At 49.7% G+C, this 27,252-nt stretch overlaps 1 protein-coding gene across 1 annotated transcript in view; it reads left to right on the top strand.

Moving 5' to 3' along the window:
* The window catches only part of sptbn5 (spectrin, beta, non-erythrocytic 5), a 183,033-nt gene that overhangs the window by 104,349 nt on the left and 51,432 nt on the right, over positions 1-27,252 (top strand). The window contains exons 31-35 of the mRNA XM_078406114.1: positions 1,001-1,115; positions 4,359-4,469; positions 8,647-8,826; positions 12,157-12,360; positions 14,441-14,590. Of these exons, the coding sequence (XP_078262240.1) occupies positions 1,001-1,115; positions 4,359-4,469; positions 8,647-8,826; positions 12,157-12,360; positions 14,441-14,590 (760 nt within the window). The remainder of the gene's footprint in view (positions 1-1,000; positions 1,116-4,358; positions 4,470-8,646; positions 8,827-12,156; positions 12,361-14,440; positions 14,591-27,252) is intronic.

The raw sequence follows: 27,252 nt of genomic DNA, 5'->3' as shown, positions 1-27,252 counted from the left end.
ATTGGCTTCAGGTTCCTCAATATCCTAACATTGTTCTGAGAGTGGGAGCATCAGAGAATGGTGTATCTGGGAGTGTGAAGCGGGCTCTAACTAGCCCGGGAGACCGGTCAACCAGCTGCCTGTCTCTCCCTCAACCGGGAGCAGGCATTTGATACGGTGGATCACAGTTACTTGCAGGCGTTTGGATTTGGACAGCAATTTGTGACCCAGATCGACTACCAAATCGACTACTATCAACTATCGAGCTAAACGACTACCAAATTCGAGTAGCTAAGATTGTGTAGGAAGGAACTGCAGATGCTGGTTTACACCGATGGTAGACAACAAAATGCTGGAGTAATCTCTAAAGGGAAGGAATGGGTGATGTTTTAGGGTCGAGACCCTTCAGACCTAAGGAGCTTCGGAGCTAAAACTCTGATCACCAGGCTCAAGAATAGCAACGATCAAGCTCTTGAGCACATATTCACAAAATGCTGGAGTAACTCAGCAGGTCAGGCAGCATCTCAGGAGAGAAGGAATGGGCGACGTTTCGGGTCGAGACCCTTCTTCAGTCTGAAGAAGGGTCTCGACCCGAAACGTCACCCATTCCTTCTCTCCTGAGATGCTGCCTGACCCACTGAGTTACTCCAGCATTTTGTGAATAAATACCTTCGATTTGTACCAGCATCTGCAGTTATTTTCTTATACAATCTCTTGAGCACAATACAACACGAACATCGGCAACTGTGATCTTTTATGGACCTTCGCTGGTTGCACTGCAGACTGTGTTTTGCACTATTATGGTTACCTTAGTATTATGGTTATGAAGTTATTATATTGTTGATTGCTATATATTTACCGATATTTATCATCCATCCAATTTGTGATTTATGCCTTATTGAGCCTGTTAAGCTGCAGCAAGGAAGAATTTCACTGTTCCATTTTGGGAACATATGACAATTCAACACTCTTGCTCCTTGCCTCTGGCCCTGACCTGTTGTAATGTCTTCCACTTTTACAGGGATTTATGGAGCAGGCTGCAGAAGCAAGTTCAGAAGAGGGGACAGAAGCTACTCGACTCTGCAGAATATCACAAGTGCAGCCAAGACCTGACTGATGCCCTCACCCACATTGAGGTGGGTACCTTGGCCTTTCTGCAATTTGACAGGATGATATTTTGGAATAGCTGGAAATATGGCTGCTCCACATGTTCAGTTTAGTTCACTTTATTGTCACATGTACCGAGGTACAGTGAAAAGCTTTTGTTGCGCGCTAACCGGTCAGCGGAAAGAAACGGCGGCACGGTGGCGCAGCGGTAGAGTTGCTGCCTTACAGCGAATGCAGCGCCGGAGACTCAGGTTCGATCCTGACTACGGGCGCCGTCTGTAGGGAGTTTGTACGTTCTCCCCGTGACCTGCGTGGGTTTTCTCCGAGATCTTCGGTTTCCTCCCACACTCCAAAGACGTACAGGTATGTAGGTTAATTGACTGGGTAATATGTAAAAATTGTCCCTAGTGTGTGTAGGATAGTGTTAATGTGCGGGGATCGCTGGGCGGCGCGGACTCGATGGGCTGAAGGGCCTGTTTCTGCGCTGTATCTCTAAAAAAACATGATTACAATCGAGCCATTCACAGTACACAGATACATGATAAGGGAATAACGTTTAGTGCAAGGTGAAGCCGGTAAAATCCAATCAAAGATAGTCCGAGGGTCACCAATGAGGTAGATAGTAGTTCAGCACTGCTCTCTGGTTGTGGTAGGATGATTCAGTTGCCTGATAACAGCTGGGAAGGAAACTGTCCCTGAATCTGGAGGTGTGCGTTTTCACACTTCTATACCTTTTGCCTGGTGGGAGAAGGGAGAAGAGGGAGTGGCCAGGGTGTGACTCGTCCTTGATTGTGCTGCTGGCCTTGCCGAGGCAGCGTGAGGTGTAAATGCAGTCTATGGAAGGGAGGTTGGTTTGTGCGATGGTCTGGGCTGCGTCCACAATTCCCTGCAACGTTTTGCCATTTGGTTCTCGCATATTCTGGTCCAATTTATTGAGATCAATTCCTTTTGCTGTGGTGCTCTTAACCATGCCTGCAGTGGGATGGCCACAAAGTGCCCCAGAATCAACTGCTCCTCACATCGGACATGTTGAGAGGTCTTCTCCACCATGGGTTCCCAAAGGTGGGAACCTGGGACTGTATTTGTAGAGCAGCCTCTTCAAATACAGAACAGGAGCTGCAACCTCATGCATTCCATATACAACCTGCAAGTGATCTGGGCTACATATAACTCCCACTGTACCTGCTGAGGAAGCACCTTTAATAGACAATAGACAATAGGTGCAGGAGGAGGCCATTCGGCCCTTCGAGCCAGCACCGCCATTCAATGTGATCATGGCTGATCATTCTCAATCTGTACCCCGTTCCTGCCTTCTCCCCACACCCCCTGACTCCGCTATCCTTAGGAGCTCTATCTAGCTCTCTCTTGAATGCATTCAGAGAATTGGCCTCCACTGCCTTCTGAGGCAGTGAATTCCACCGATTCACAGCTCTCTGACTGAAAAAGTTTTTCCTCATCTCAGTTCTAAATGGCCTACCCCTTGACACAAAGGAAGATATACTTCACTTTGTAATTATCTACCTTGTACATGCTATACATGTTAAATTAGACACCGCATTCATGCCATTAAACTGCACTCTCTACCTAGTTAGATGCACTAAACGTTATTCCCTTATCATGTAACTGTACACTGTGAATGGATCGATTGTAATCATGTATTGTCTTTCCACTGACTGGTTAGCACGCAACAACAGCTTTTCACTGTACCTCGGTACACGTAATAAACTAAACTGAACTGAACTGAACCGAACCTGGGGTTTTATCTCCTACCAGGTTCCTTGTATTGACTCATTTTTTTACCCAAGAGTCAAGAGTGTTTTATTGTCACGTGTCCCAGTGTTTCCAAATACACAGGACAAGATGTTAGAAATCCAAAGTGCCAAATGTCAACTTGCTCCCGGTGGTGATGGGAGGCTTATGCACTCACCTATGCTCCTCCGATGTTGAGAAAGGCTAGGCAGACACGTCATTGGGGTTATCAAGTGAGCAACTACTTTCATCGACGTTTCGCTGATTGGACCCACGACGTCTCCAGTCGGCTCAGCAGTGCATTCTGGCGTCCCAGAACCACCCCCCTCTGCATAAAGAGTGTTTTATTGTCACATGTCCCAGAGAGAACAATGAAATTATAACTTGCTGCAGCACAACAGAATATGATCAATATGTGCTCTGTTAACAATATAATAAACGAGAATAAAAGTTCAGTTTGTGTATATGTGTGTGTGTATATATACACATACTCACACATATATATAGAAGATAGACACAAAATGCTGGAGTAACTCAGCGGGACAGACAGCATCTCTGGAGAGAAGGAATGGGGGACGTTTCGGGTCGAAAACCTTATCCAGGGTAGTGGAATCCCTTCTCTCCAGAGATGCTGCCTGTCCCGCTGAGTTACTCCAGCTTTTTGTGTCTATCTTCGGTTTAAACCACCATCTGCTGTTTTTCCCTACATACAGTATATATGTGTGTGTTTGTGTGTGTGTGTGCGCATGTGTGTATATCTATATATATATGTGTATGTATGTGTATATATATCATATCATATCATATATATACAGCCGGAAACAGGCCTTTTCGGCCTTCCAAGTCCGTGCCGCCCAGCGATCCCCGCACATTAACACTATCCTACACCCACTAGGGACAATTTTTACATTTACCCAGCCAATTAACCTACAAACCTGTACGTCTTTGGAGTGTGGGAGGAAACCGAAGATCTCGGAGAAAACCCACGCAGGTCACGGGGAGAACGTACAAACTCCTTACAGTGCAGCACCCGTAGTCAGGATCGAACCTGAGTCTCCGGCGCTGCATTCGCTGTAAAGCAGCAACTCTACCGCTGCGCTACCATGCCGCCTGAAGTACCTTCTTCAGTCTGAAGAAGGGTCTCGACCCGAAACGTCACCCATTCCTTCTCTCCCGAGATGCTGCCCGACCTGCTGAGTTACTCCAGCACTTTGTATATATATATATAGATATATAGATACACACACACGCACACATATACACGCACACAAATGTACACATAATAAAACAAACAAACAATAACTGTGCATTAATAACAATAATAGTCTATGTAATTTAGAGCTTATTGGAGGTTACAGTCTGTAATAGCCTGATGCTGTGGGGAAGAAGCTATTCCTGAACCTGGTCGTTTCACTTTCCAGTCTCCTGTACCTTCTTCTCGGTGGCAGGGATGAACCAGGAACGAGCTCACAGCCTGGGATTTGAAATGTATTCTCTCACACCCTTTGTTTCTGTCTCTCCAGGAGAAAGTTAAAAGCGTTCCTGATGACGTTGCAAGTGACCTGCAGAGCGTTCAAGCACAGCTGCATGCACAAGAAGGACTGGAGCACGAACTGCCAGGGATCGAGCAACAGGTAAAAGACTCTTTTAATTTTATACCACATCACTACAGCCATTAGAATGGAACGGTATGAGCTATGATAGTACTGCACGATCTCCCGGTTGCCAAATACTTTAACGCCCCCTCCCATTCCCACTGACCTTTCTGTCCTGGGCCTCCTCCACTGTCAGAGTGAGGCCCAACGCAAACACATAATCCTCCAGCATTTTCGCCACCATCAACGGGATCCCACCACTAGTCACACCTTCCCATCTCCACTCTTTTCCGCCTTCCACGGAGACCGTTCCCTCCGCAACTCCCTGGTCCACTCGTCCCTTCCCACCCAAACCACCCCCTCCCCAGGGACTTTCCCCTGCAACCGCAGGTGATGCAGCACCTGTCCCTTTACCTCCCCCCTCGACTCTGTCCAAGGACCCCAACAATCCTTTCAGGCGAGGCAGAGGTTCACTTGCACCTCCTCCAACCTCATCTACTGTATCCGCTGTTCCAGGTGTGGACTCCTGTATATCGGCGAGACCAAGCGCAGGCTCGGCGATCGTATCGCTCAACATCTCCGCTCAGTCCGCCTGAACCTACCTGATCTCCCGGTTGCCGAACACTTTAACTCCCCCTCCCATTCCCACACTGACCTTTCTGTCCTGGGCCTCCTCCACTGAGTTTGGCCCAGTGCAAATTGGAGGAACAGCAGCATATTCCGCTTTCACACCTCAACGCTATGAATATTGACTTCTCTATATTCAAGTAACCCTTGCTTTCCCTCTCTCTCCATCCCCTCCGCCTTCCCAGTTCTCCGACTAGTCTGACTGTCCTCATTTACATGTTATCTGTTCGCTTTGTCCTCACCTTCTCCTAGCTAACAATGATCTGTTCTATGTTTTCCTTGATCTCCACCCCCTTTGTCTCGTGTTCACACCTTGTGTTTCCTTATCTCTGTATCCCCCTCTCGCCTGATTCAGTCTGAAGAAGGGTCTCGACCCGACACGTCACCCACTCCTTCTTGTAAAATTGTAATTGTAAAAACCTTTATTGTCACTACACAAAGTGCAGCGAAATTAAAGCAGTCCAGATGATGCAATCACACACAGCGGACAGTACAACGGATAAACCTTTATCCATAACAAGCTAAACCTAATCTACTGAATTAAACAAACTGACCTCTAATACAATATGGACAAAACAATTACAATACGGTCGAGGCAGTGTACAGTGCAATCAAGACAGCAAGTTATTGCACAGCAATGAGAGCTAACATTGCTGTCTATGAGAGCTATGAGAGCTAACACAGCTTTTATCCAGAGCTGCTGCCTGTCCTGCTGAGTTACTCCAGCTATTTGTGTCTATCTTCAGTGTAAGGCAGCAACTGCAGTTCCTCCCCACACAGTACTATGTCGACTTGCATTATAGATCCGTACACCACCTTAAAGGTGAATAATGAATGGGGCGGAGGTCATTTATTATGTAGCTGGTGGCATCTTCATGCTATGTTCCCTCTGTCTCATTTAATATTTCTGGACAACATGGTCAGTCTTCTCTTTCATACAACATAGAACTTAAAACTACAGCATAAAGCAGGCCCTTCGGCCCACAATTTCTGTGCAGACCATGATTCCAAGACCATCTCTTATCATATCATATCATATACATACAGCCGGAAACAGGCCTTTTCGGCCCTCCAAGTCCGTGCCGCCCAGCGATCCCCGCACATTAACACTATCCTACACCCACTAGGGACAATTTTTACATTTACCCAGCCAATTAACCTACATACCTGTACGTCTTTGGAGTGTGGGAGGAAACCGAAGATCTCGGAGTAAACCCACGCAGGTCACGGGGAGAACGTACAAACTCCTTACAGTGCAGCACCCGTAGTCAGGATCGAACCTGAGTCTCCGGCGCTGCATTCGCTGTAAAGCAGCAACTCTACCGCTGCGCTACCGTGCCGCCCCTGTGTATAATCCATATCCCTGGATTCCTACATATTCATGTGCCTATACAAAAGTCCATCATATCTGCCTCAACCACCAACTCTGGCAGCATGTTCTCTCTCTAACCTTCCATCTCCCCCTCCTCCTCCCCCCACCTCTCCTTCTCCCCCTCTTTCCCACTCCTCCATCGCCCTCTCCCCCTCTCCTCTTTCTCTTCCCACATACTTCTCTCCTCCTCTCTTTTGTCTCTCTCCCCTCCCCCCCCCTCATCCCTCCCTCCTTCTCCCTTCCCTCTCTCACCTTCTCACTCTCATCGTCCCTCCCTTCTTCCCCTTCCTCCTTACCCCTCTGTCCTCCTCTCTCCCCTCCCTCTCACCCCCTCTCTCTCACAGTGTCCCGCTTGCTCTACACTCTCAGGGTCAAGCTTCCACATGCACTTTACTCCCTGCCCATACACATTCTACCTCAAATGCTCCAATTGATTCCAGCCTCCACAGCCTGTCAAAGAATTGTGCTGGACATTTCCATCCCCTATTTTCTGATGACACTTGTATATTAGCCACCATCCCCAATTAGAAGTGAAGAGGGGTTGACATACCAAGAGCCGGTTTGCGTTGGCGAGGAGAGGCACAAAATGCTGGAGTAACTCTGCGGGACAGGCAGCATCCCTGGACAGAAGGAATGGGCGACATTTTGGGTCGAGACCCTTCTTCAGACTGAGAGTCAGGGGAGAGGGGGACCAGAGATATGGCAGTGTGCAAGGACCATGTAAGGTGTGAAAAGGACAGATCAAAGCAGACCATGCTCAAAGGAAATGTAGAATGGTTCATTGTTGGCTGAGGGGAATGTGACAACAAGACACACAAACTAAAATTAATCAGGGGACTGTGAAACTAGTCGGAGAACAAGGGTGGGGGGGGGGGGGGAGGGTGGAGAGAGAGGGAGAGCCAGGGTTACTTGAAGTTCGAGAAGTCAATGTTCATACCGCTGGGGTGTAAGCTGCCCAAGCGAAATATGAGGTGCTGTTTCTCCAATTTGCGCTGGTTCTCACTCTGACAGTGGAGGAGGCCCAGGACAGAAAGGTCGGTGTGGGAGTGGGAGGGGAAGTTAAAGTGTTTAGCAGATAGTTTGGTTCAGAGATAGGAATATAGTATCATGACATGAGGACATAGAACACGTTCATAAGTGATAGGAGCAGAATTAGGCCAATCGGCCCTTCGAAGCCAGCACCGCCATTCAATGTGATTATGGCTGATCATTCTCAATCAGTACCCCGTTCCTGCCTTCTCCCCATACCCCCTGACTCCGCTATCCTTGAGCTCTATTTAGCTCTCTCTTGAATGCATTCAGAGAATTGGCCTCCACTGCCTTCTCAGGCAGATAATTCCACAGATTCACAACTCTCTGACTGAAAAAGTTTTTCCTCATCTCAGTTCTAAATGGCCTACCCCTTATTCTCAAACTGTGGCCCTTTTTCTGGACTCCCCCAACATTGGGAACATGTTTCCTGCCTCTAACGTGTCCAACCCCTTAATAATCTTACACTTTCCGATAAGATCCTCTCTCATCCTTCTAAATTCCAGTGTATACAAGCCTAGTCGCTCCAGTCTTTCAACATCAAGTCTACTCTGCCAGTCAATCATGGCTGATCTATCTCTCCCTCCTAACCCCATTCTCCTGCCTTCTCCCCATAACCACTGACACCCGTCCTAATCAAGAATCTATCTATCTCTGCCATAATAATATCCACTGGCTTGGCCTCCACAGCCTTCTGTGGCAAAGAATTCCACAGATTCACCACCCTCTGACTAAAGAAATTCCTCCTCATCTCCTTCCTAAAGGAACGTCCTTTAATTCTGAGGCTGTGACCTCTAGTCCTAGACTCCCCCACTGGTGGAAACATCCTCTCCACATCCACTCTATCCAAGCCTTTCACTATTCTGTACGTTTCAATGAGGTCCCCCCTCATTCTTCTAAACTCCAGGGAGTGCAGGCCCAGTGCCGTCAAATGTTCATCATAGGTTAACCCACTCACCCCTGGGACCATGCTTGTAAACCTCCTCTGGACCCTCTCCAGAGCCAGCACATCCTTTCTCACATATGGTGCCCAAAATTGTTCACGATGCTCCAAATGCGGCCTAACCAGCGGCCTTAGCATCACATCCCTGTTTTTGCATTATAGCCAGTATTGCGTTTGCCTTCTTTGCTACCGATTCGACTTGCAGATGAACGTTTTTGGGACCACTAATTTCCCCGCGGTCTCAGTTGCAGGAGCTGGTGGATGTCGCCGACGGTGTGCTGCACAGGTGCACCATGCAGCAGAGTGCAGCCCTGCAGGCCAAGCAGCAGGCAGTGGTTGAAAACTGGGAGAGTCTCCGGAGCCAAGTGGAGCAGCGAAGAGAACTTCTGGAGCAGGCCTGTAAAGTCCAACAGTTCCTGGCGCTGGTGAGTGTCTTTGCAAGGAAAACTGAAGGAAAACTGGAAATAGCAAGACTAGTGTTCATGTCGAACCTTCGGCAACCTCGGGACATAATAAGGCAATGAAGACGTTTGTAAGTTGTGTGGGAAAATAACTGCAGATGCTGGTACAAATCGAAGGTATCACAAAATGCTGGAGTAACTCAGCGGGTCAGGCAGCATCTCTGGAAAGAAGGAATGGGTGACGTTTTGGGTCGAGACCCTTCTTCAGACTGATGTCAGGGGGGCGGGACAAAGGAAGGATATAGGTGGAGACAGGAAGATAGAGGGAGATCTGGGAAGGGGAGGGGAAGAGAGGGACAGAGGAGCTATCTAAAGTTGGAGAAGTCAATGTTCATACCGCTGGGCTGCAAGTTGCCCAAGCGAAATATGAGGTGCTGTTCCAACAATTTCCGGTGGGCCTCACTATGGCACTGGAGGAGGCCCATGACAGAAAGGTCAGACTGGGAGTGGGGGGGGGGAGTTGAAGTGCTCAGCCACTGGGAGACCAGGTTGGTTAAGGCGGACTGAGCGAAGGTGTTGAGCGAAACGATCGCCGAGCCTGCGTTTGGTCTCGCGAGATCTAGTTGACATCTAGAGCAGTGGATGCAGTAGATGAGGTTGGAGGAGGTGCAGGTGAACCTCTGTCTCACCTGGAAAGACTGTTTGGGTCCTTAGATGGAGTTGAGGGGGGAGGTAAAGGGACAGGTGTTGCATCTCGTGCGGTTGCAGGGGAAAGTGCCTGGGGAGGGGGTGGTTTGGGTAGGAAAGGACGAGTGGACCAGGGAGTTACGGAGGGAATGGTCTCTGCGGAACGCAGGGAGAGGAGGGGATGGGAAGATGTGGCCAGTAGTGGGGTCCCGTTGGAGGTGACGGTAATGTTGGTGGATGATATGTTGGATCCGTTGGCTGGTGGGGTGGAAGGTGAGAACGAGGGGGATTCTGTCCTTGTTACGAATGGGGGGAGGGGGAGCAAGAGCGGAGCTGCGGGATGTAGAAGAGACCCTAGTGAGAGCCTCATCTATAATGGAGGAGGGGAAGCCCCGTTTCCTAAAGAATGAGGACATCTCGGAAGCCCTAGTGTGAAACACCTCATCCCGGGCGCAGATGCGGCGTAGACGGAGGAACTGGGAGTAGGGGATAGACTTTTTGCAGGGGACCGGGTGGGAAGAAGTGTAGTCCAGATAGCTGTGCGAGTCAGTGGATTTATAGTAAATGTCCGTCACTAGTCTGTCTCCTGTGATGGAGATGGTGAGGTCCAGAAACGGGAGGGAGATGTCGGAGATAGTCCAGGTATATTTAAGAGCCGGATGGAAATTAGTGGTGAAGTGTATGAAGTCAGTGAGTTCTGCATGGGTACAAGAGGTAGCACCAATGCAGTCGTCGATGTAGCGGAGGTAGAGTTCGGGGATGGGGCCAGTGTACGTCTGGAACAGGAATTGTTCGACGTACCCGACAAAGAGGCAGGCGTAGCTAGGGCCCATGCGAGTGCCCATAGCTACGCCTCTGGTTTGGAGGAAGTGGGAGGAGTCAAAGGAGAAGTTGTTGAGGGTAAGAACCAGCTCTGCTAGGCGGAGGAGAGTGTTAGTATCTCTAAACGAAACTAAACTAAATCTTACAAACACCAATGGAATAATGTAGTTTAATGGCTGTTGCTTGAAAGAGAAATCTCAGAAGCACAGGTCGACATGGCCTATTCCTCTTGAAATAATATGAGATCCTTAAGCAATTGGGAGAGAAGAAAGTAATTAAGGAATTGGAAGAGAATAGCAGAACTATGGGAAAGAGCCCAAACACAGGGCAAATTGTGTAGCGTGTCTGATGTACAAATAGTCAAATAACTGCTTTGTGATAAAATTAATTTACGCACAATATGACAGTCATTTATATCTAAAAGTTATTTGTAGTTCAGGTTAACAATTGTGATGGTTTTTGTTTCTATTTAAATAAGGGAGATTGACAAAGCAAGTCTTTTACACAGAGGTAGACACAAAATGCTGGAATCACTCAGCGGGGCAGGCAGCTTCTCTGGAGAGAAGGAATGGGTGACGTTTTGGGTCGAGACCCTTCTTCTTTAGACAGAGTCTGGGGAGAGGGAGACATGGAGATAAGGAGGGGTAAGGTGTGAAAACGACAGATCAAAGCAGACGCTGCTCAAGGAAACGAGGAATGGTTCATTGTTAACAGAGGGAAAGGTGACAACGAGGCGTGCAATCAGTAAAATTTGATCAGGAGAGCAGTAGAACTAGTCGGAGAACTACGGTGGGAGAGGGGACGGGGAGAGAGGCGATGCAAGGGTTATTTGAAGTTAGAGAAGTCAATATGCCAGGGCGGCACGGTGGCGCAGCAGTAGAGTTGCTGCCTTACAGCGAATGCAGCGCCGGAGACTCAGGTTCGATCCTGTCTGTACGGAGTTTGTACGTTCTCCCCGTGACCTGCGTGGGTTTTCTCCGAGATCACACTCCAAAGACGTACAGGTTTGTAGGTTAATTGGCTGGGCAAATGTTTTTAAAAAATTGGCCCTAGTGTGTGTAGGATAGTGTTAATGTGCGGGGATCGCTGGGCGGTGCGGACCTGGTGGGCTGAAGGGCCTGTTTCCGCGCTGTATCTCTAAATCTAAAAAAATATATATTCATACCGCTGGGGTGTGAGCTGCCCAAGCGAAATATGAGGTGCTGTTCCTCCAATTTGTGTTGGACCTCACTTTGACAGTGGAGGAGGCCCAGGACAGTCTGAGAATGGGAAGGGGAGTTAAAGTGGTTCCAACACAGAGAGTGTGTGGCTGCCTGGAGCACACTGCTGGGGAAGGTGTGGACGCAGGGACGATGCCAACATTTCAGGGGTCTTTGGAGGGGCACTGGGAATAGGCAGGCAGATCTGCAGTTCAACTCGGCGTCATGAGAGTCTTTTACCCAGAGTGGGGGAATCGACGACCAGAGGACATAGGTTCAAGGTGAAGGGGAAAAGATTTAATAGGAATCTGAGGGGTGACTTTTTCCACACAGAGGGTGGTGGGTGTATGGAACAAGCTGCCAGAGGAGGTAGTTGAGGCTGGGACTATCCCATCGTTTAAGAAACATCTGGACGTGTACATGGATAGGACAGCTTTGGAGGGTTGTGGACCAAGTGCAGGCAGGTGGGACTGGGGTAGCTGGGACATTGTTGGGCTGAAGGGCCCGTTTCCATACGGTATCACTCTGTGACTCTCTGTCTCTCGGATTGGCGCAGACATTGCGGGTCGAAGGGCCTGTCCCTGCGCTGTGCTGTTCTATCTTCACCCTCCCTGACCGAGCATATTTTGCCCTTTGCACGTCCCAGGTGCGGGATTACTTCTCCTGGTCGGCTGGGTTGATGAGAGAGATGAGAGCGGAGGAAACGGCCCGGGACATCTCCATGACCGACTTAAAACTCAACCAACACCAGCAGATTCGGGCTGAGATCGATGCCAGGGAAGAGATGTTCTGGCATTTGGTCAGCCGGGGCCACGAGATCCTGCAGGTGGAGCCACCCACATCCAGAGAGGTGAGAACATTCTCCGTTCCTGCTGCTTTCTCTTTTCCTTGGACTTCTTCGCTCCCCTTCCTGAAATTCCCAAACTCTCTCTCGATGCGTCCATCCTTTCAATTGACAATAGGTGCAGGAGGAGGCCATTCGGCCCTTTGAGCCAGCACCGCCATTCAATGTGATCATGGCTGATCATTCTCAATCAGTACCCTGTTCCTGCCTTCTCCCCATACCCCCTGACTCCGCTATCCTTAAGAGCTCTATCTAGCTCTCTCTTGAATGCATTCAGAGAATTGGCCTCCACTGCCTTCTGAGGCAGAGAATTCCACAGATTGACAACTCTCTGACTGAAAAAGTGTTTCCTCATCTCAGTTCTAAATGGCCTACCCCTTATTCTTAAACTGTGGCCCCTTGTTCTGGACTCCCCCAACATTGGGAACATGTTTCCTGCCTCTAACGTGTCCAACCCCTTAATAATCTTATACGTTTCGATAAGATCTCTTTCTTCTTTATTCTTTCTCCGAGTCACTTGTCCCTCACCCTGCTGCTCCCACCATGTGCTCTCTCCACTTTCCCACCGTCCAATCGCTTAATATTGCCTCACCCACAAACCTGATTGTGTAGTTTAGTTTTAGAGACGCAGCGCGGAAACAGGCCCTTCGGCCCACCGAGTCCGCACCGACCGGCGGTCCCCGCACACTACTATCCCACACACACTTGGGACAATTTTAACATTGATACCAGGCCAATTAACCTACAAACCTGTACGTCTTTGGAGTGTGGGAGGAACCTGAAGATCTCGGAGAAAACCCCACACGGGCCAGCAACTCGACCGCTGTGCCGTAGTTCACTCTCTCTCTCTCACAGGCCTTCTTTCTCTTTCCTTCCACCGTTTATGGCCTCCTCAATCCCTCGCATGACCCCACTTCCATCCCCCTCTCCTCCTGCCTCTCCTCACCTCTTGCCTCTGTCCTCTCCCACCAACCTCCTTGCCTCCCCTCTCTCGCTGGTGCCTCCCTACTCCCTCCCGTCTCCCTCACTCTCCCTGCCCTCCTCTCCCCCACCCCACCTCTCCTCTCCATCTCCTCTCCCCCCTCCTCTCTCATCTCTCCCTCTCTCAGCTTCTCTCGCACCTCTTCTCATTTCTCGCCCATCTTTTTTCCTCACCCTCATTCACCTGCTCTTGTTGTTTTCCATTCCCTCCCCTTGTCTCCCTTTATTTCCTCTTACCCATCTCCTCCTCTATGCCCCACTCTCTCCTGTCATCTCTCCCCACCTTCCCCTCACTGCCCCCTCTATCCACCCCTGTAGACTCCCCATCTATGCCCCCTCAAACCCACCCCTCTCTTCCTCTCTCCCCTGCCATATTTCCCTCTCCCCCTCCCTCTCCCTTTCTACCTCCTCTCTCCCCCATCTCTCCCCCTCTCTTCCCCTCTATCCCCACTCACTTTCCCCCTCTCTCCCCCCTCCCCTTCACCCCCACTCCCCCCTCTCCCCTTCACCCCCCCTCCTTCCCCTTCACTCTCCCTCCTTCCCCTTCACTCTCCCAGCCTCGGCCCCCTCTACGCTCCAACCCCATCCCTCCCTCTGTCTCCTGCTCGCTCTCCCTTCTCTCTGCGCCGGAATCCCAGGATGTCTTTAGTGCCCGATAGTGATGCTGAAGTAAAGGTCATTGGGGCGGCACGTTGGAGCAGCAGTAGAGTTGCTGCCTTACAGCGCCAGAGACCCGGGTTCCATCCTGACAACAGGTGCTGGCTGTGCGGAGTTTGTACGCTCCCCGCGTGACCGGCGAGTGTTTTCTCTGGGAGCTTCGGTTTCCTCACACACTCCAAAGACGTACAGGTTTAATTGACATGGTATAAAGGTAGATTGTCCATAGTGTGTGTAGGACAGTGTTAATGTGCGGGGATTGCTGGGCGGTGTAGACTCGGCGGGCCGAAAGGCCGCATCCCTAAACTAAACAAAAAAATAATTAGCCTTGGTTTAATAAAATGACAGAGCAAGAACAGGGGTCTGAATGGCCCAAAGCTGCTTTTATTTCGTTTTTTTTGCCCTTATGTTTGCGTCTAATCCATCCTATTTCTTTCTCTCTCTCTAGGTCAAAGGCAAGGTGGATAGCCTGCAGAAGGAGAGGTCAGATCTGTACAGGCAGTGGGAGCGCAAGAGGAGCTTGCTGGAGAAGATGTACCTGGAGCAGATTTTCTTCAGGGATGTTGCTTACATGGAGAAGATCATGAATGGCCAGGAGGTGGGTGCAAACCAGGATGTGGGAGCTGCTATCCCTTCGCAGCCTCGTGTGATAGGAGCAGAATTAGGCCATTCGGCCCATCAAGTCTACTCCGCCATTCAATCATGGCTGATCTATCTCTCCCTCCTAACCCCATTCTCCTGTCTTCTCCCCATAACCCCTGACACCCGCACTAATCAAGAATTTATCTCTGGCTTAAAAATACCCATTGACTTGGCCTCCACAGCCTTCTGTGGCAATGAATTCCATAGATTCTCCACCCTCTGACTAAAGAAATTCCTCCTCATCTTCCTAAAGGAACGCCCTTTAATTCTGACGCTGTCACTGCTGATACTAGACTCTCCCACTAGTGGAAACATCCTCTCCACATCCACTCTATCCAGGCCTTTCACTATTCAGTAAGTTTCAATGTCCCCCGCCTCATCCTTAAACTGATGCCTCCTGTGCATGCCTCAGGTAGCAAACCCAGCATTGTCATTGTGGCTGCAGTTGTCCTTTGCTGAACCATTCTGCCCTTCGTCAGGTACACAAGAATCATTCTCTCAGAGGACCGGTGATAGCCCATGTTACTGAGGTGATAGGGAAGAGGTTTCACTGATGCCTCACGCCTTTAGGTAATCTCTGAGTCAGAATATGAAGGTTGAAAATAGTTTGTTCAATTCAGTTTGACAATAGCTGCAGGAGGAGGCCATTCGGCCCTTCGAGCCAGCACCGTCATTCAATGTGATCATGGCTGATCATTCTCAATCAGTACCCCGTTCCTGCCTTCTCCCCATACCCCCTGACTCCGCTATCCTTAAGCGCTCTATCTAGCTCTCTCTTGAATGCATTCAGAGAATTGGCCTCCACTGCCTTCTGAGGCAGAGAATTCCACAGATTCACAACTCTCTGACTGAAAAAGTTTTTCCTCATCTTAGTTCTAAATGGCCTACCCCTTATTCTTAAACTGTGGCCCCTTGTTCTGGACTCCCCCAACATTGGGAACATGTTTCCTGCCTCTAACATGTCCAACCCCTTAATAATCTTATACTTTTCGATAAGATCTCCTCTCATCCTTCTAAATTCAAGTGTATACAAGCCTAGTCGCTCCAGTCTTTCAACATATGACAGTCCCGCCATTCTGGGAATTAACCACAAAGTGAGATGGAGTTGGTCACTAGGATAAGTAATTTGTGGGTTTAACTGAAGGAAATAGTTCAGCTCTTGGCAATATTTTCTTGCAGAAAATTCCTCCTCATTCAGTGGAGATGGGTTCTGGCAGTTTAAAATCAGCGTACTGCTTATAAGGTGAGGTGCAAATGGATGTCACCAGAATATATATGGAGACTGGTATCATATTTTGGATGACACTGCTGATTGGAAGCATTTAGGCATTTAGGATGAAGATAAAATAGATCATCATTGGCGGGCAGCATTGTAGTGGAACAGGAGGAGAACCAATTGTTAATGAATCTCTTTCTACAACGGGGACCCGGGTTCGATCCCGACTACGGGTGCTGTCTGTACGGAGTTTGTATGTTCTCCCTGTGACCACGTGGGTTTTCTCCGAGATCTTCAGTTTCCTCCCACACTCCAAAAACGTACAGGTTTGTAGGTTAATTGGTTTGACAATAGGTGCAGGAGGAGGCCTTTCGGCCCTTCGAGCCAGCACCGCCATTCAATGTGATCATGGCTGATCATTCTCAATCAGTCCCCCGTTCCTGCCTTCTCCCCATACCCCCTGCAAATGGATGTATTAATGTAAAAAATTGTACCTGCTACGTGTAGGATAGTGTTAATGTGCGGGAATCGCTGGTCGGTGCAGACTTGGTGGGCCAATAGACAATAGGTGCAGGAGTAGGCCATTCGGCCCTTCGAGCCAGCACCGCCATTCAATGTGATCATGGCTGATCATGCACAATGATCAGCCGAAGGGGCCTATTGCCGCGCTGTATCTCTAAACTAAACTAAACTGCTGGAAAAGAATGGAACCGGATAGGTGCAGTCCCACTCAAGTAGACGACATTGGTGGGGAGATATGCGGAGAGAAACGGCAGCAGGATGGCGTAGTTAACTTGACAACTGTGTCAGAGACTGCGTCCATAATCAAAGAGGATGAGGCAAGACGAAATTCATCAAATAAGTTATTAACAATGTTAGTCAGTGTCATTTTGGCACACAGACGTGGCTAAAAATCTCATTGGAAAGGTTCAGACACCATGGTGGTGCAGCGGTAGAGTTGCTGCCTTACAGCGATTGCAGCGCCGGAGACTCGGGTTCGATCCTGACTACGGGCGCCGTCTGTACGGAGTTTGTACGTTCTCCCCGTGACCTGCGTGGGTTTTCTCCGAGATCTTCAGTTTCCTCCCACACTCCAAAGACGTACAGGTACGTAGGTTAATTGACCGGGTAAATGTAAAAATTGTCCCTAGTGTATGTAGGTTAGTGTTAATGTGAGGGGATCGCTGGGCGGCGCGGACTCGGTGGGCTGAAGGGCCTGTTTCCGCGCTGTATCTCTAAAAATCTAAAAAATCAACCACTCCTCTACTTCCAGCATTTCCCCATGCAACTGCAGGAGATACATTTGCCCATCTTTGCCAGGCTGGCACAGTGGGCAGTGGTAGAGCTGCTGCCTCATGGCACCAGAGACCTGGATCCTGATTGCGGGTGTTGTCTGCATTGAGTTTGTATGTTCTCCCTGTGACTGCGTGGCTTTTCTCCGGGTGCTCCAGTTTCCTCCCACACTCCAAAGATGGACAGGTTTGACAATAGACAATAAGTGCAGGAGGAGGCCATTCGGCCCTTTGAGCCAGCACCACCATTCAATGTGATCATGGCTGATCATTCACAATCAGTACCCCGTTCCTGCCTTCTCCCCATACCCCCTGACTCCGCTATCCTTAAGAGCTCTATCTAGCTCTCTCTTGAATGCATTCAGAGAATTGGCCTCCACTGCCTTCTGTGGTTTGTAAGTAAATTGGCTTCTGTGAATTGTTCCCTGGTGTGTAGGATGCGAAAGTGGGATAACATTGAACTAGTGTACGGGTGTTTAATGGTCGCTGTAGACTCGGTAGCTAACGGATCTGGTTCCACACTGTATCTCCAAGCTCTAAACCACATCCTGTTCCATTACTACAAAACCCAAACACTTTTTCCCAGTGAGGCAGCAGTCTTTCAATTTAGTGTTACATTCTGTGCCAATACGGTTCTCTCTTCATGAGAGAAACCAACCATAAAATTGGGAGACCTCTTTGCGGAATACTTCCATTCAATCCACACGAGCCACTGGATGACCCTGAGCTTCCAGTCACCTTTAATCCTCTGTGATCTTTGCTGTCTGTAACATCATATACTATTCCAGTGAAGCCCAGTGATGTTTGAGGACACCACGGGGTTTTTTTTGTGTGGGTATATTGCAGTTCTCAGCATTCCACAACACCAGATAACCACTCTTTCCCATTTGAATGGCCAGTTTGGATGTAAGGTCATTCACCTCTAATTTTAAAGCAATGCTTCTCTCCCCACAGAAACTGCCTGATCTGCCGAGTATTTTCTAGATTCCAAGAATCTGTAGATGTCCAAGAATCCAGGAAAATATCTGGATTCTGCCTTCCTCATCCCAACGTTCCAGCATGTTATTGAAACATATAAGATAATTAGGGGATTGGACACAGTAGAGGCAGGAAATATGTTCCCAATGTTGGGGGAGTCCAGAACAAGGGGCCACAGTTTAAGAATAAGGGGTAGGCCATATAGAACGGAGATGAGGAAGAACTTTTTCAGTCAGAGAGTGGTGAAGGTGTGGAATTCTCTGCCTCAGAAGGCAGTGGAGGCCAGTTCGTTGGATGCTTTCAAGAGAGAGCTGGATAGAGCTCTTAAGGATAGCGGAGTGAGGGGGTATGGGGAGAAGGCAGGAACGGGGTACTGATTGAGAGTGATCAGCCATGATCGCATTGAATGGCGGTGCTGGCTCGAAGGGCTGAATGGCCTACTCCTGCACCTATTGTCTATTGTTATTTGATTTTTTCACCATTTCCTATTTACACGTCCTCCAGAGAAGATGAGCAACAATTAAACTGAAGATAGACACAAAATGCTGGAGTAACTCAGCGGGACAGGCAGCATCTCTGGAGAGAAGGAATGGGTGACGTTTCGGGTCGAGACCCTTCTTCAGACTGGTTAGGGATAAGGGAAACGAGAGATATTGACGATGATGTAGACAGATAAAGAACAACGGATGAAAGATATGCAAAAAAATAACGATGATAAAGGAAACAGGTGGGTGAAAATGAGAAGCTAGTGCGACTTAGATGGGGGAGGGGGAGGTGAGAGAGGGAATGCCGGGGCTTCCTGAAGTTAGTGAAATCAATATTCATACCACTGGGCTGTAAGCTGCCCAAGCGAAATATGAAATGCTGTTCCTCCAATTTGCATTTAGCCTCACTCTGACAATGGAGGAGACCGAGGACAAAAAGATCTGTGGGAATGGGAAGGAGAATTAAAGTCTTTAGCAACTGGGAGATCAGGTAGGTTCAGGCGGACTGAGCGAAGGTGTTCAGCGAAACGATCGCCCAGTCTGCGTTTGGTCTCGCCGATGTATAAGAGTCCACATCTTGAACAACAGATACAGTAGATGAGGTTGGAGGAGGTGCAAGTGAACCTCTGCCTAACCTGAAAGGACTGTCGGGGTCCCTGGACAGCATCAAGGGAGGAGGTACAGGGGCAGGTGTTGTATCTTCTGCGGTTGCAGGGGAAAGTATCTGGGGAGGGGGTGGTTTGGATGGGAAGGATGAGTTATAAACAGGGAATTGCTTCTCTTCGATGCCACCAAGAGCAATTGTGTCACCTGAATAATCTTAATCCCGAAGAACAGTCTCGACCGAAACGTCACCTATTCTTTTTCTCCAGAGATGCTGTCTGACCCATTGAGTTATTCCAGCATTTTGTGCCTGTCTTCAATCCTAATCTCCATCGTATCACAGAGGTCCCCTCCGTTCTCTCCACCCTTTTATCCCTGTTAACTTAACACACCATGTTTTCTCACTTTTTCCAATTTTGATGAAAGATCGTTGGCCGAAAACATTAGCTCTTTCTTTCGTCAGAGATGCTGTCTGATCTACTGAGTATTCCCAGCATTTTCTGTTATTAGTCATAGAGCATGGAAACAGGCCCTTCGGCCAGACCTGCCTGTGCACAGTCTCATTTACATGTTGCTGTTTTACACTCTTTTACATCGCATCCCTGCCTCAGTGAATTCACTTATTCATTTTACATTGCTGTCCGTGTGTCTACATTCATTTCTATTATGTCTTTGTATCTGAGTGCATGTGCTAGTATTACTTCACATTAGTGCACATGTGGACACTCTTTTAGAGATAGAGGGCGGAAACAGGCCCTTTCGGCCCACCAGGTCTGCGCCGACCAGCGATCCCCGCACATTAACACTATCCTACACCCACTAGGGACCTACATGCCAATTAACCTACATGCCTGTACGTCTATGGAGTGAGGGAGGAAACCGAAGATCTCGAAGATCTCAGGTCACGGGGAGAACGTACAAACTCCGTACAGACAGCACCCGTAGTTGGGATCGAGCCCGTGTCTCCGGCGCTGCATTGGCTGTAAGGCAGCAAATCTACCGCTGCGCCACCGTGCCGCCCCTATCACCATCTATAACATCAAAGTCTCTGGGTATGTACAGTCTTCTAGCTGGAGTAACTCAGTGGGTCAGACAGCATCTCTAGAGAAAAGGAATAGGTGACGTTTCAGGTCGAGATCCTTCTTCATGGACTGTTTCCTTGATCATCATTACTTTTTTGCAACCCTTTCGTTCATTTGTTCTCTCTCTCTCTCTCTCTCTACATCACCATCTATATCTCTCGTTTCCCTTTCCCCAGACTCTGTCCGAAGGGTCTCGACCCGAAACGTCACCTGTTCCTTCTCTCCAGAGATGCTGCCTGTCCCGCTGAGTTACTGCAGCATTTTGCGTCTACCTTGGGTTTAAACCAGCATCAGCAGTACATTCTTCAGTTTGGTTTTCATCACTCTCTCGTTCATGGCATCGTCTCTGGGTGTTGCACCCATTCCTTTGAATCACAGTGCTGTCTCCTGAGTGCATTTAAACCCCGTTTATTTAAATCTTTGTCGGCGTCATTTATATTACATAGTTACTCGAGATGTGTACTTTCCCCTGATTATCTTACATTGTTCTCGCCTGGTTTTGCATTGCCCATTTATATTACATCATTGCTTTGTGCATACTCTGCCATTTATATTCATTTGTTTCCAGACGTGTGCACCCTTTCGTTTATTTTTGTATTACTGACGCTAGATATAATTAACACTAGACCAAGTGGACCCGTTGGGCCCAAACCTTTCCTGCATTGGTGCAGCACCCTCTCCTCCCCCTTTCCCTCCCCCTCTCCTTTCCCTCCCCTCTCCCCCTCCCCTCTCTCCCCCTCCCCTCCCCCCACTCCCCTCTCTCCCCCTCCCCTCTCTCCCCCTTGCCTCTCTCCCCATCCCCTCCACCCCCCTTACCCTCCCTCCGCCCCCCTCCTATCCTCCCTCCGCCCCCCCTTCCCTCGGAAATAGATTTAAACTTTAAAATGTGAATAACTTAAAAAATATAACACCGATTTCAAAGAAACTTCTTCCATTAGCACCAAGGGACGACGGTGAGTAAGGTGGGCCTGAAATTGTCGCGCTATCGTGTATCGTGTTGGCTGTAGTTCAGGAACAAACAAACGAGTTTTAGTACATAGACTGCGTTGTGATTGAGCTGTGTGTCTGTAAGCTGTGATGATTGTCAACTGAAGATACGACACAAAATGCAGGAGTAACTCAGCGGCCCAGAGATGCTGCCTGTCCCGCTGAGTCACTCCAGCCTGCCTGCGTCTCTCTTCAGTTTAAACTAGCATCTGCAGTTCCTTCCTACACATTTTGCTTGTCAGCTGGACAAGTGCTGCTATCCCCCGCTCTCCTGCCCCGGCACGGTTCCCAGCCCTGGGCTTACTTTGTGGTCTCACAGACGTACGTACAGCCTTTTCGAATGGAATTACAAAAAAAAACTTTGCGAGCTGTCGTCTCCTGAGCAAATTAAGAACAGGTGGAGGGTGAGTCCCTGAGGTGTACGCAGAGTTTATTTGGAATTAACTCAAAGACAAAAGTAAAAGGTTAGATATACTCCGTCCAAATGTAACAACCACCTCCGCATTGCTCATCTTTCAAGGAGGGCTGGTGTAAGGTGACAGTTTGTTGGCTGAAGGTGGTCAGAAACAGTGCACATTTAATATCGCTTCATGGAACCTGTGAGGCATTTTATTTAAACAAAGCACAGAGGGTTAGGAAGTGAAAGCTTTCAAGGCAGAACTTCACAGCCCAGCAGTCAGCAACAGTACTATGCGGCCATTGACACACACAGAGTCTAAACCCAGAGTAACATGACTGCTGCAAGTGACTTCATTTTGGCAGGAAGGCTTGCAGTGAGCTTATACTTTCTCAACTTTCTCATACTTTTTCCTTTTACGCTCCTGGATCACAAATTGGAGGAGTGTGCCAATTCACTCACAGCTTGCTGTGGATCTAATGTTTGAAGGAGAAATATCTTCCTCTGGAAGCAAGGCGTTGATCCAGCAGACTCAGAGGGATATCAGCATGTACTCAATGCGCATTGAAGTGGTCTGACTGGTCCTGGAGCCTTGCCCTCTCTTAACTCCAGCTTGTGGTCGCCTCTGAAGGGGGGGGTTCTTTGCATGTCTTGCTGTTACTGAAGTGGGCTGCATCCTTCAAGATGCTGCTGCTGTTTTGAGTGTTGGCCGTGCTGGGGTTTGAGCCGCTGCAAACTGCACTGACGTTTGGAGGAGGGGAGGAGGGGGGTCCAGCCTCAGATGCTGAGCCAGGGGCTGAGGATGTCGAGCAGTAGCCGGGTGCAACATTTCACGGTGTGCAAGAAGCTGCGGCCAGCACCGGCGGGGCCGCCGCCGCCACCTGCCCGCTCCGTCTCCGTGCTGGGGACGGCACTGGCTCCCCACCGCTGTGTCTCCAGACTGGACATCACCCTGGCGCCCGCCTTGCCCAAGCCCGGCACGTCTCCCCGGCTACCCACCGGCCAGGCGGCAGACCCTGCCCGAGCCGCGGGACCCCCGTCACCAGCTGCAGCGGCGCCCGGCTCTCGGGCAAGGCAAGACGTGGGGGCAGAAGGCAGCCACACCCGCACACCTGGCCTTCCCACCATGGAGGAGGAGACTGTGGCCGTGCAGCGGATCCAGCCCGTGCACCAGACCCAGCCTGCAGCCGTGCAGCAGACAGCAGCCGTGCACCGGTCCCAGACTGTGACCGTGCACCGGACCCAGTCTGCAGCCGTGCATCAGACCCAACCTGTGCACCAGACCGAGCCTACAGCGAGAGTGAAGGAGCAGACAGTAGCCGTGCAGCAGACCCAGCCCGTGCACCAGTCCCAGCCCGTGGAGCAGACCCAGCCCGTGCACCAGACCCAGCGCGTGCACCAGACCCAGCCCGTGCACCAGACCCAGCCCGTGCACCAGTCCCAGCGCGTGCACCAGACCCAGCCCGTGCACCAGACCCAGCCCTTGCAACGGTCCCAGCCCTTGCAACGGTCCCAGCGCGTGCACCAGACCCAGCCCGTGCACCAGACCCAGCCCGTGCACCAGACCCAGCCCGTGCACCAGACCCAGCCCGTGCAGCAGACCCAGCGCGTGCACCAGTCCCAGCCCGTGCAGCAGACCCAGCCCTTGCAACGGTCCCAGCGCGTGCACCAGACCCAGCCCGCAGCCAGGGCGCCGGGGTCAAGTGCATGGCTGTCCCTGCCGCGCGGTGCAGCGGTGAAGAGCGGCGGCGGCGGCGGCGGCAGCAGCGAGTGCGGTTCCCCCACGCCGCCTGAAGGGGCCGCTCACCCCGCCCGGTCTCGGCGGGTCAGCCGGCTGCAGGTCACGCTGGCCGCCGCCTCACGGACCAGGCCGCCGCCGCCCGGCCACGGCCGCCATCACCAGCACCACGGCGGCCCCTCGCTGACCGTCACTACAGGCGGCGCCGGGCAGTGTCCGTGGGCAAGGGGCGCCGCTGCCTCTCCCCCCACCGCCCACTACTCGCAGACGGTGCTGGTGTTGCGGGGGCGGCAGGAGGAGGAGGAGGCCGTCGGGCCGGCGGGGGGCGGCTACAGCAGCTCCTGCACTCTCAGCTGCATCTTCAAGCCCAGCTGCCGCGGCGCCCCCGTGCTCTCCGTCAGCCTGAGCCCAGGGCAGACGCGACGGCGCTGCCTCCCCCCTCCACACACCGCCCTGCCGGCTGCGAGCACCAGCCGCCACACCGCACTCCCACAGCCACCAACCACTCTCTACACCGCACTCTCACAGCCCCCGGCCACTCTCCACACCGCACCCTCACAGCCACAACCTCGACTGCAATGCCCCTGCCCCAGTGGCGGCGGTGACGGAGACCACCGCTGGATGACCGGCATCAGTGACTGCAGTGTGTTACACGTGTCCTGTGGGAGACCTGTCACTCTCCTTCTCAAGGTCAGACCACACTTGTGCCCGCCACAACCTCCTCGGCTGAATATTGATTTCTCCCATTTCAAATATCCCTTGCATTTATTCCCCTCACACTCTCCAACTCCCTCCACCACACTTGTGCCAGCTTCAACTCATGTAGACAATAGGTGCAGGAGGAGGCCATTCAGCCCTTCCAGCCAGCACCGCCATTCGATGTGATCATGGCTGATCATCCACAATCAGTATCCCGTTCCTGCCTTCTCCCCATACCCCCTGACTCCGCTATCATTAAGAGCTCTATCTAGCTCTCTCTTGAATACATTCAGAGAATTGGCCTCCACTGCCTTCTGAGGCAGAGAATTCCACAGATTCACAACTCTGACTGAAAAAGTTTTTCCTCATCTCCGTTCTAAATGGCCTACCCCTTATTCCTAAGCTGTGGCCCCTGGTTCTGGACTCCCCCAACATTGGGAACATGTTTCCTGCCTCTAACGTGTCCAACCCCTTAATAATCTTATACGTTTCAATAAGATCCCTTCTCATCCTTCTAAATTCCAGTGTATACAAGCCCAGTCACTCCGTTCTTTCATCTTAGATAGACACAAAAAGCTGGAGTAACTCCGCGGGACAGGTAGCATCTGTAACTCAGATAGACAGGCAGCATCTCTGGAGAGAAGGAAAGGGTGAGGTTTCGGGTCGAGACCCTTCTTCGGACTGAGAGTCAGGGGAGAGGGAGAGACAGATGTATGGATGGGTAAGGTGTGAAAATGACAGATCAAAGGGGACGTAGATCAATAAAGGGTTTATTTCAAACTTTCAGCAGCTGCAGATTGCTTTGTGTAGGAACTGCAGATGCTGGTTCACACCGAAGAGGGACACAAAATGCTGGAGTAACTCCGCGGGACAGGTAGCATCTGTGGAGAGAAGGAAAGGGTGAAGTTTCGGGTCGAGACCCTTCTTCAGACTGAAGTCGTCTTGTTGAGTCTCATTGTCTGTAACTCGTTTTCACCTAGCACACAGCTACCATTGATATGTTTCCTTTATCATCATTACTTTTTGCATAGCTTTGCCCGAAACAGGCTTGCAGTTTATAGAGTGTCAGGCACTGCGGTCCCAGCATCCAGCTGGGACAAGGGTTATCTCTGTTTCTCAGGTTGCTACTGTATTTTTGACCTTTGTGCTCATGAAGGGTGGGAGATTTTAGCGCTGGCAAGTCAGGAACAATAAATGAAAATCAAAGAACTACAGACACTAAAAGTCTTTAAAACAATCAGAACAACCCTGGGAGCTGCATATCAAGCAGCATCTGAATCCTTAATTCTGTTGCTCTTTCCACATAAGCTGCCTAGTCATATGAGTGTTTAAACATATTTTTTTTAATTAGGAACAGTATTAGTGCAAAGTACTACCAGATAACCTACATGAGGTCAGGTACATAATGAGGCTCAATCTATACCAAGACCATGTATTGGTCTTCAGAAGAGCAACAAAATGGTGGCATGTTTTACTTTTTCTTTTCCTAAACCAGTTCCCCACTGAGTTAGGAACCAAATGTTTAAACTTTCAGAGAAGGAGCGAAGTAAGAGAATGTGTGTAATAGGAAATAGACGCAAAATGCTGGAGTAACAGCGGGTCAGGCAGCATCTGTGGAGGGAATGGATAGGCAACGTTTTGTGTCGAGACCCAAAATGGCCGAAGAAGAGTCCCGACCCAAAACATCGCCTATCCATTCCCTCCACAGTTGCTGCCTGACCTGCTGAGTTACTCCAGCACTTTGTGTTTATTTTCTTTTTGTCAGATCTACAGTTCCTTGTGTCTCCGATGTCTGTGATAGTTCGGAAGCCAAAAGAGACCGAGTGACATAGGTGATGCTGGCTGAGAGAGGGTGAGAAGGCTTGGAGAAGATTAATTATCTGCCTGGAGGAGACGGAAATGGAAGGATTTGAATGAAAATAAAGGCGATTCACTTCTGTTTCTTCCAATTTTGGGCACTGCGTTCAGTCCTTGCAATATGGTGTCCTGTACAGTCGAGATACCCAACATAAATCAGCTTTACGAAACAGGTTCTTTCAGTCCACAGAGATCTCCCCGAATTCCCAGTTGCCTGGATTCATTATAATTTTCCTCTCATCGTATGTGTCTGTCTTTGACGCTGTTTCAAGTGAAATCCAGCATAAACTCAAGAAAAGTATACGACACAAAATGCTGGAGTAACTCAGGCAGCATCTCTGGAGAGAAGGAATAGGTGGTGTCGAGACCCTTCTTCAGACTGAGAGTCAGGGGAAAGGGAAACGAGGGATATAGACGGTGATGTAGAGAGATATAGAACAAACGAATGAAAGAAATGTAAAAAAGTAATGACGAAACTACAAATGTCGAGAATGGTATCTCGTCTTCCAACCAGGAATAGTATCTCATCTGTCACTACAATCTTTAGTACTGAAATTTCGGAGTATCAGCCTTTTTAATTTATATCAGAACCGGCTGGTTTTGATTAAAGATCAAAAACAAATACCAGCAGATAAATGAGATATGAAAAGGTAATAAAGAATACTGGAAGCACTCAGCTTGTCAGGCAGAATCTGTGGCGGTAGAAACAGGGTTAACTATTCAGCTCAACGAACTGCGCACCTGTCTGAACCACTGCCCAGTTTCTGCCTGACATACTGACTGTTTCCAACATTCTTTGTTTCTCTTAGATTTCCAGCATCTAGAAATATTATCTTTTTGATCTGTGGGTTCCTGGGAGATAAACTTAACTTGAGGATGTGAAAGGCCTGGACAGAGTGGATGTGGAGAGGATGTTTCCACTAGTGGGAGAGTCCAGGACTAGAGGTCACAGCCTCAGAATTAAAGGACGTCCCGTGAGGAAGGAGATGAGGAGGAATTTCTTCAGTCAGAGGGTGGTGAATCTGGAATTCATTGCCACAGAAGGATGTGGAGGCCAAGTCGGTGGATATTTACAAGGCAGAGATAGATAGATTATTGATTAGCACGGGTGTCAGGGGTTATGGGGAGAAGGCAGGAGAATGGGGTTAGGAGGGAAAGATAGATCATCCAGGATTGACTGGCAGAGAAGACTTGATGGGCCTAATGGTCTAATTCTGCTCCTATCATTTATGAACATGAACTTATGTTGGAATATCTTGCAGTGGCGATGCAGCTTGTGGCACC

Source organism: Rhinoraja longicauda, chromosome 10 (genome assembly GCF_053455715.1).
Source record: "Rhinoraja longicauda isolate Sanriku21f chromosome 10, sRhiLon1.1, whole genome shotgun sequence".
NCBI classification, from domain to species: domain Eukaryota; kingdom Metazoa; phylum Chordata; class Chondrichthyes; order Rajiformes; family Arhynchobatidae; genus Rhinoraja; species Rhinoraja longicauda.
The sequence above is the reverse complement of the archived record's forward strand: the minus strand, read 5'-3'. Positions and strand labels throughout refer to the sequence as shown.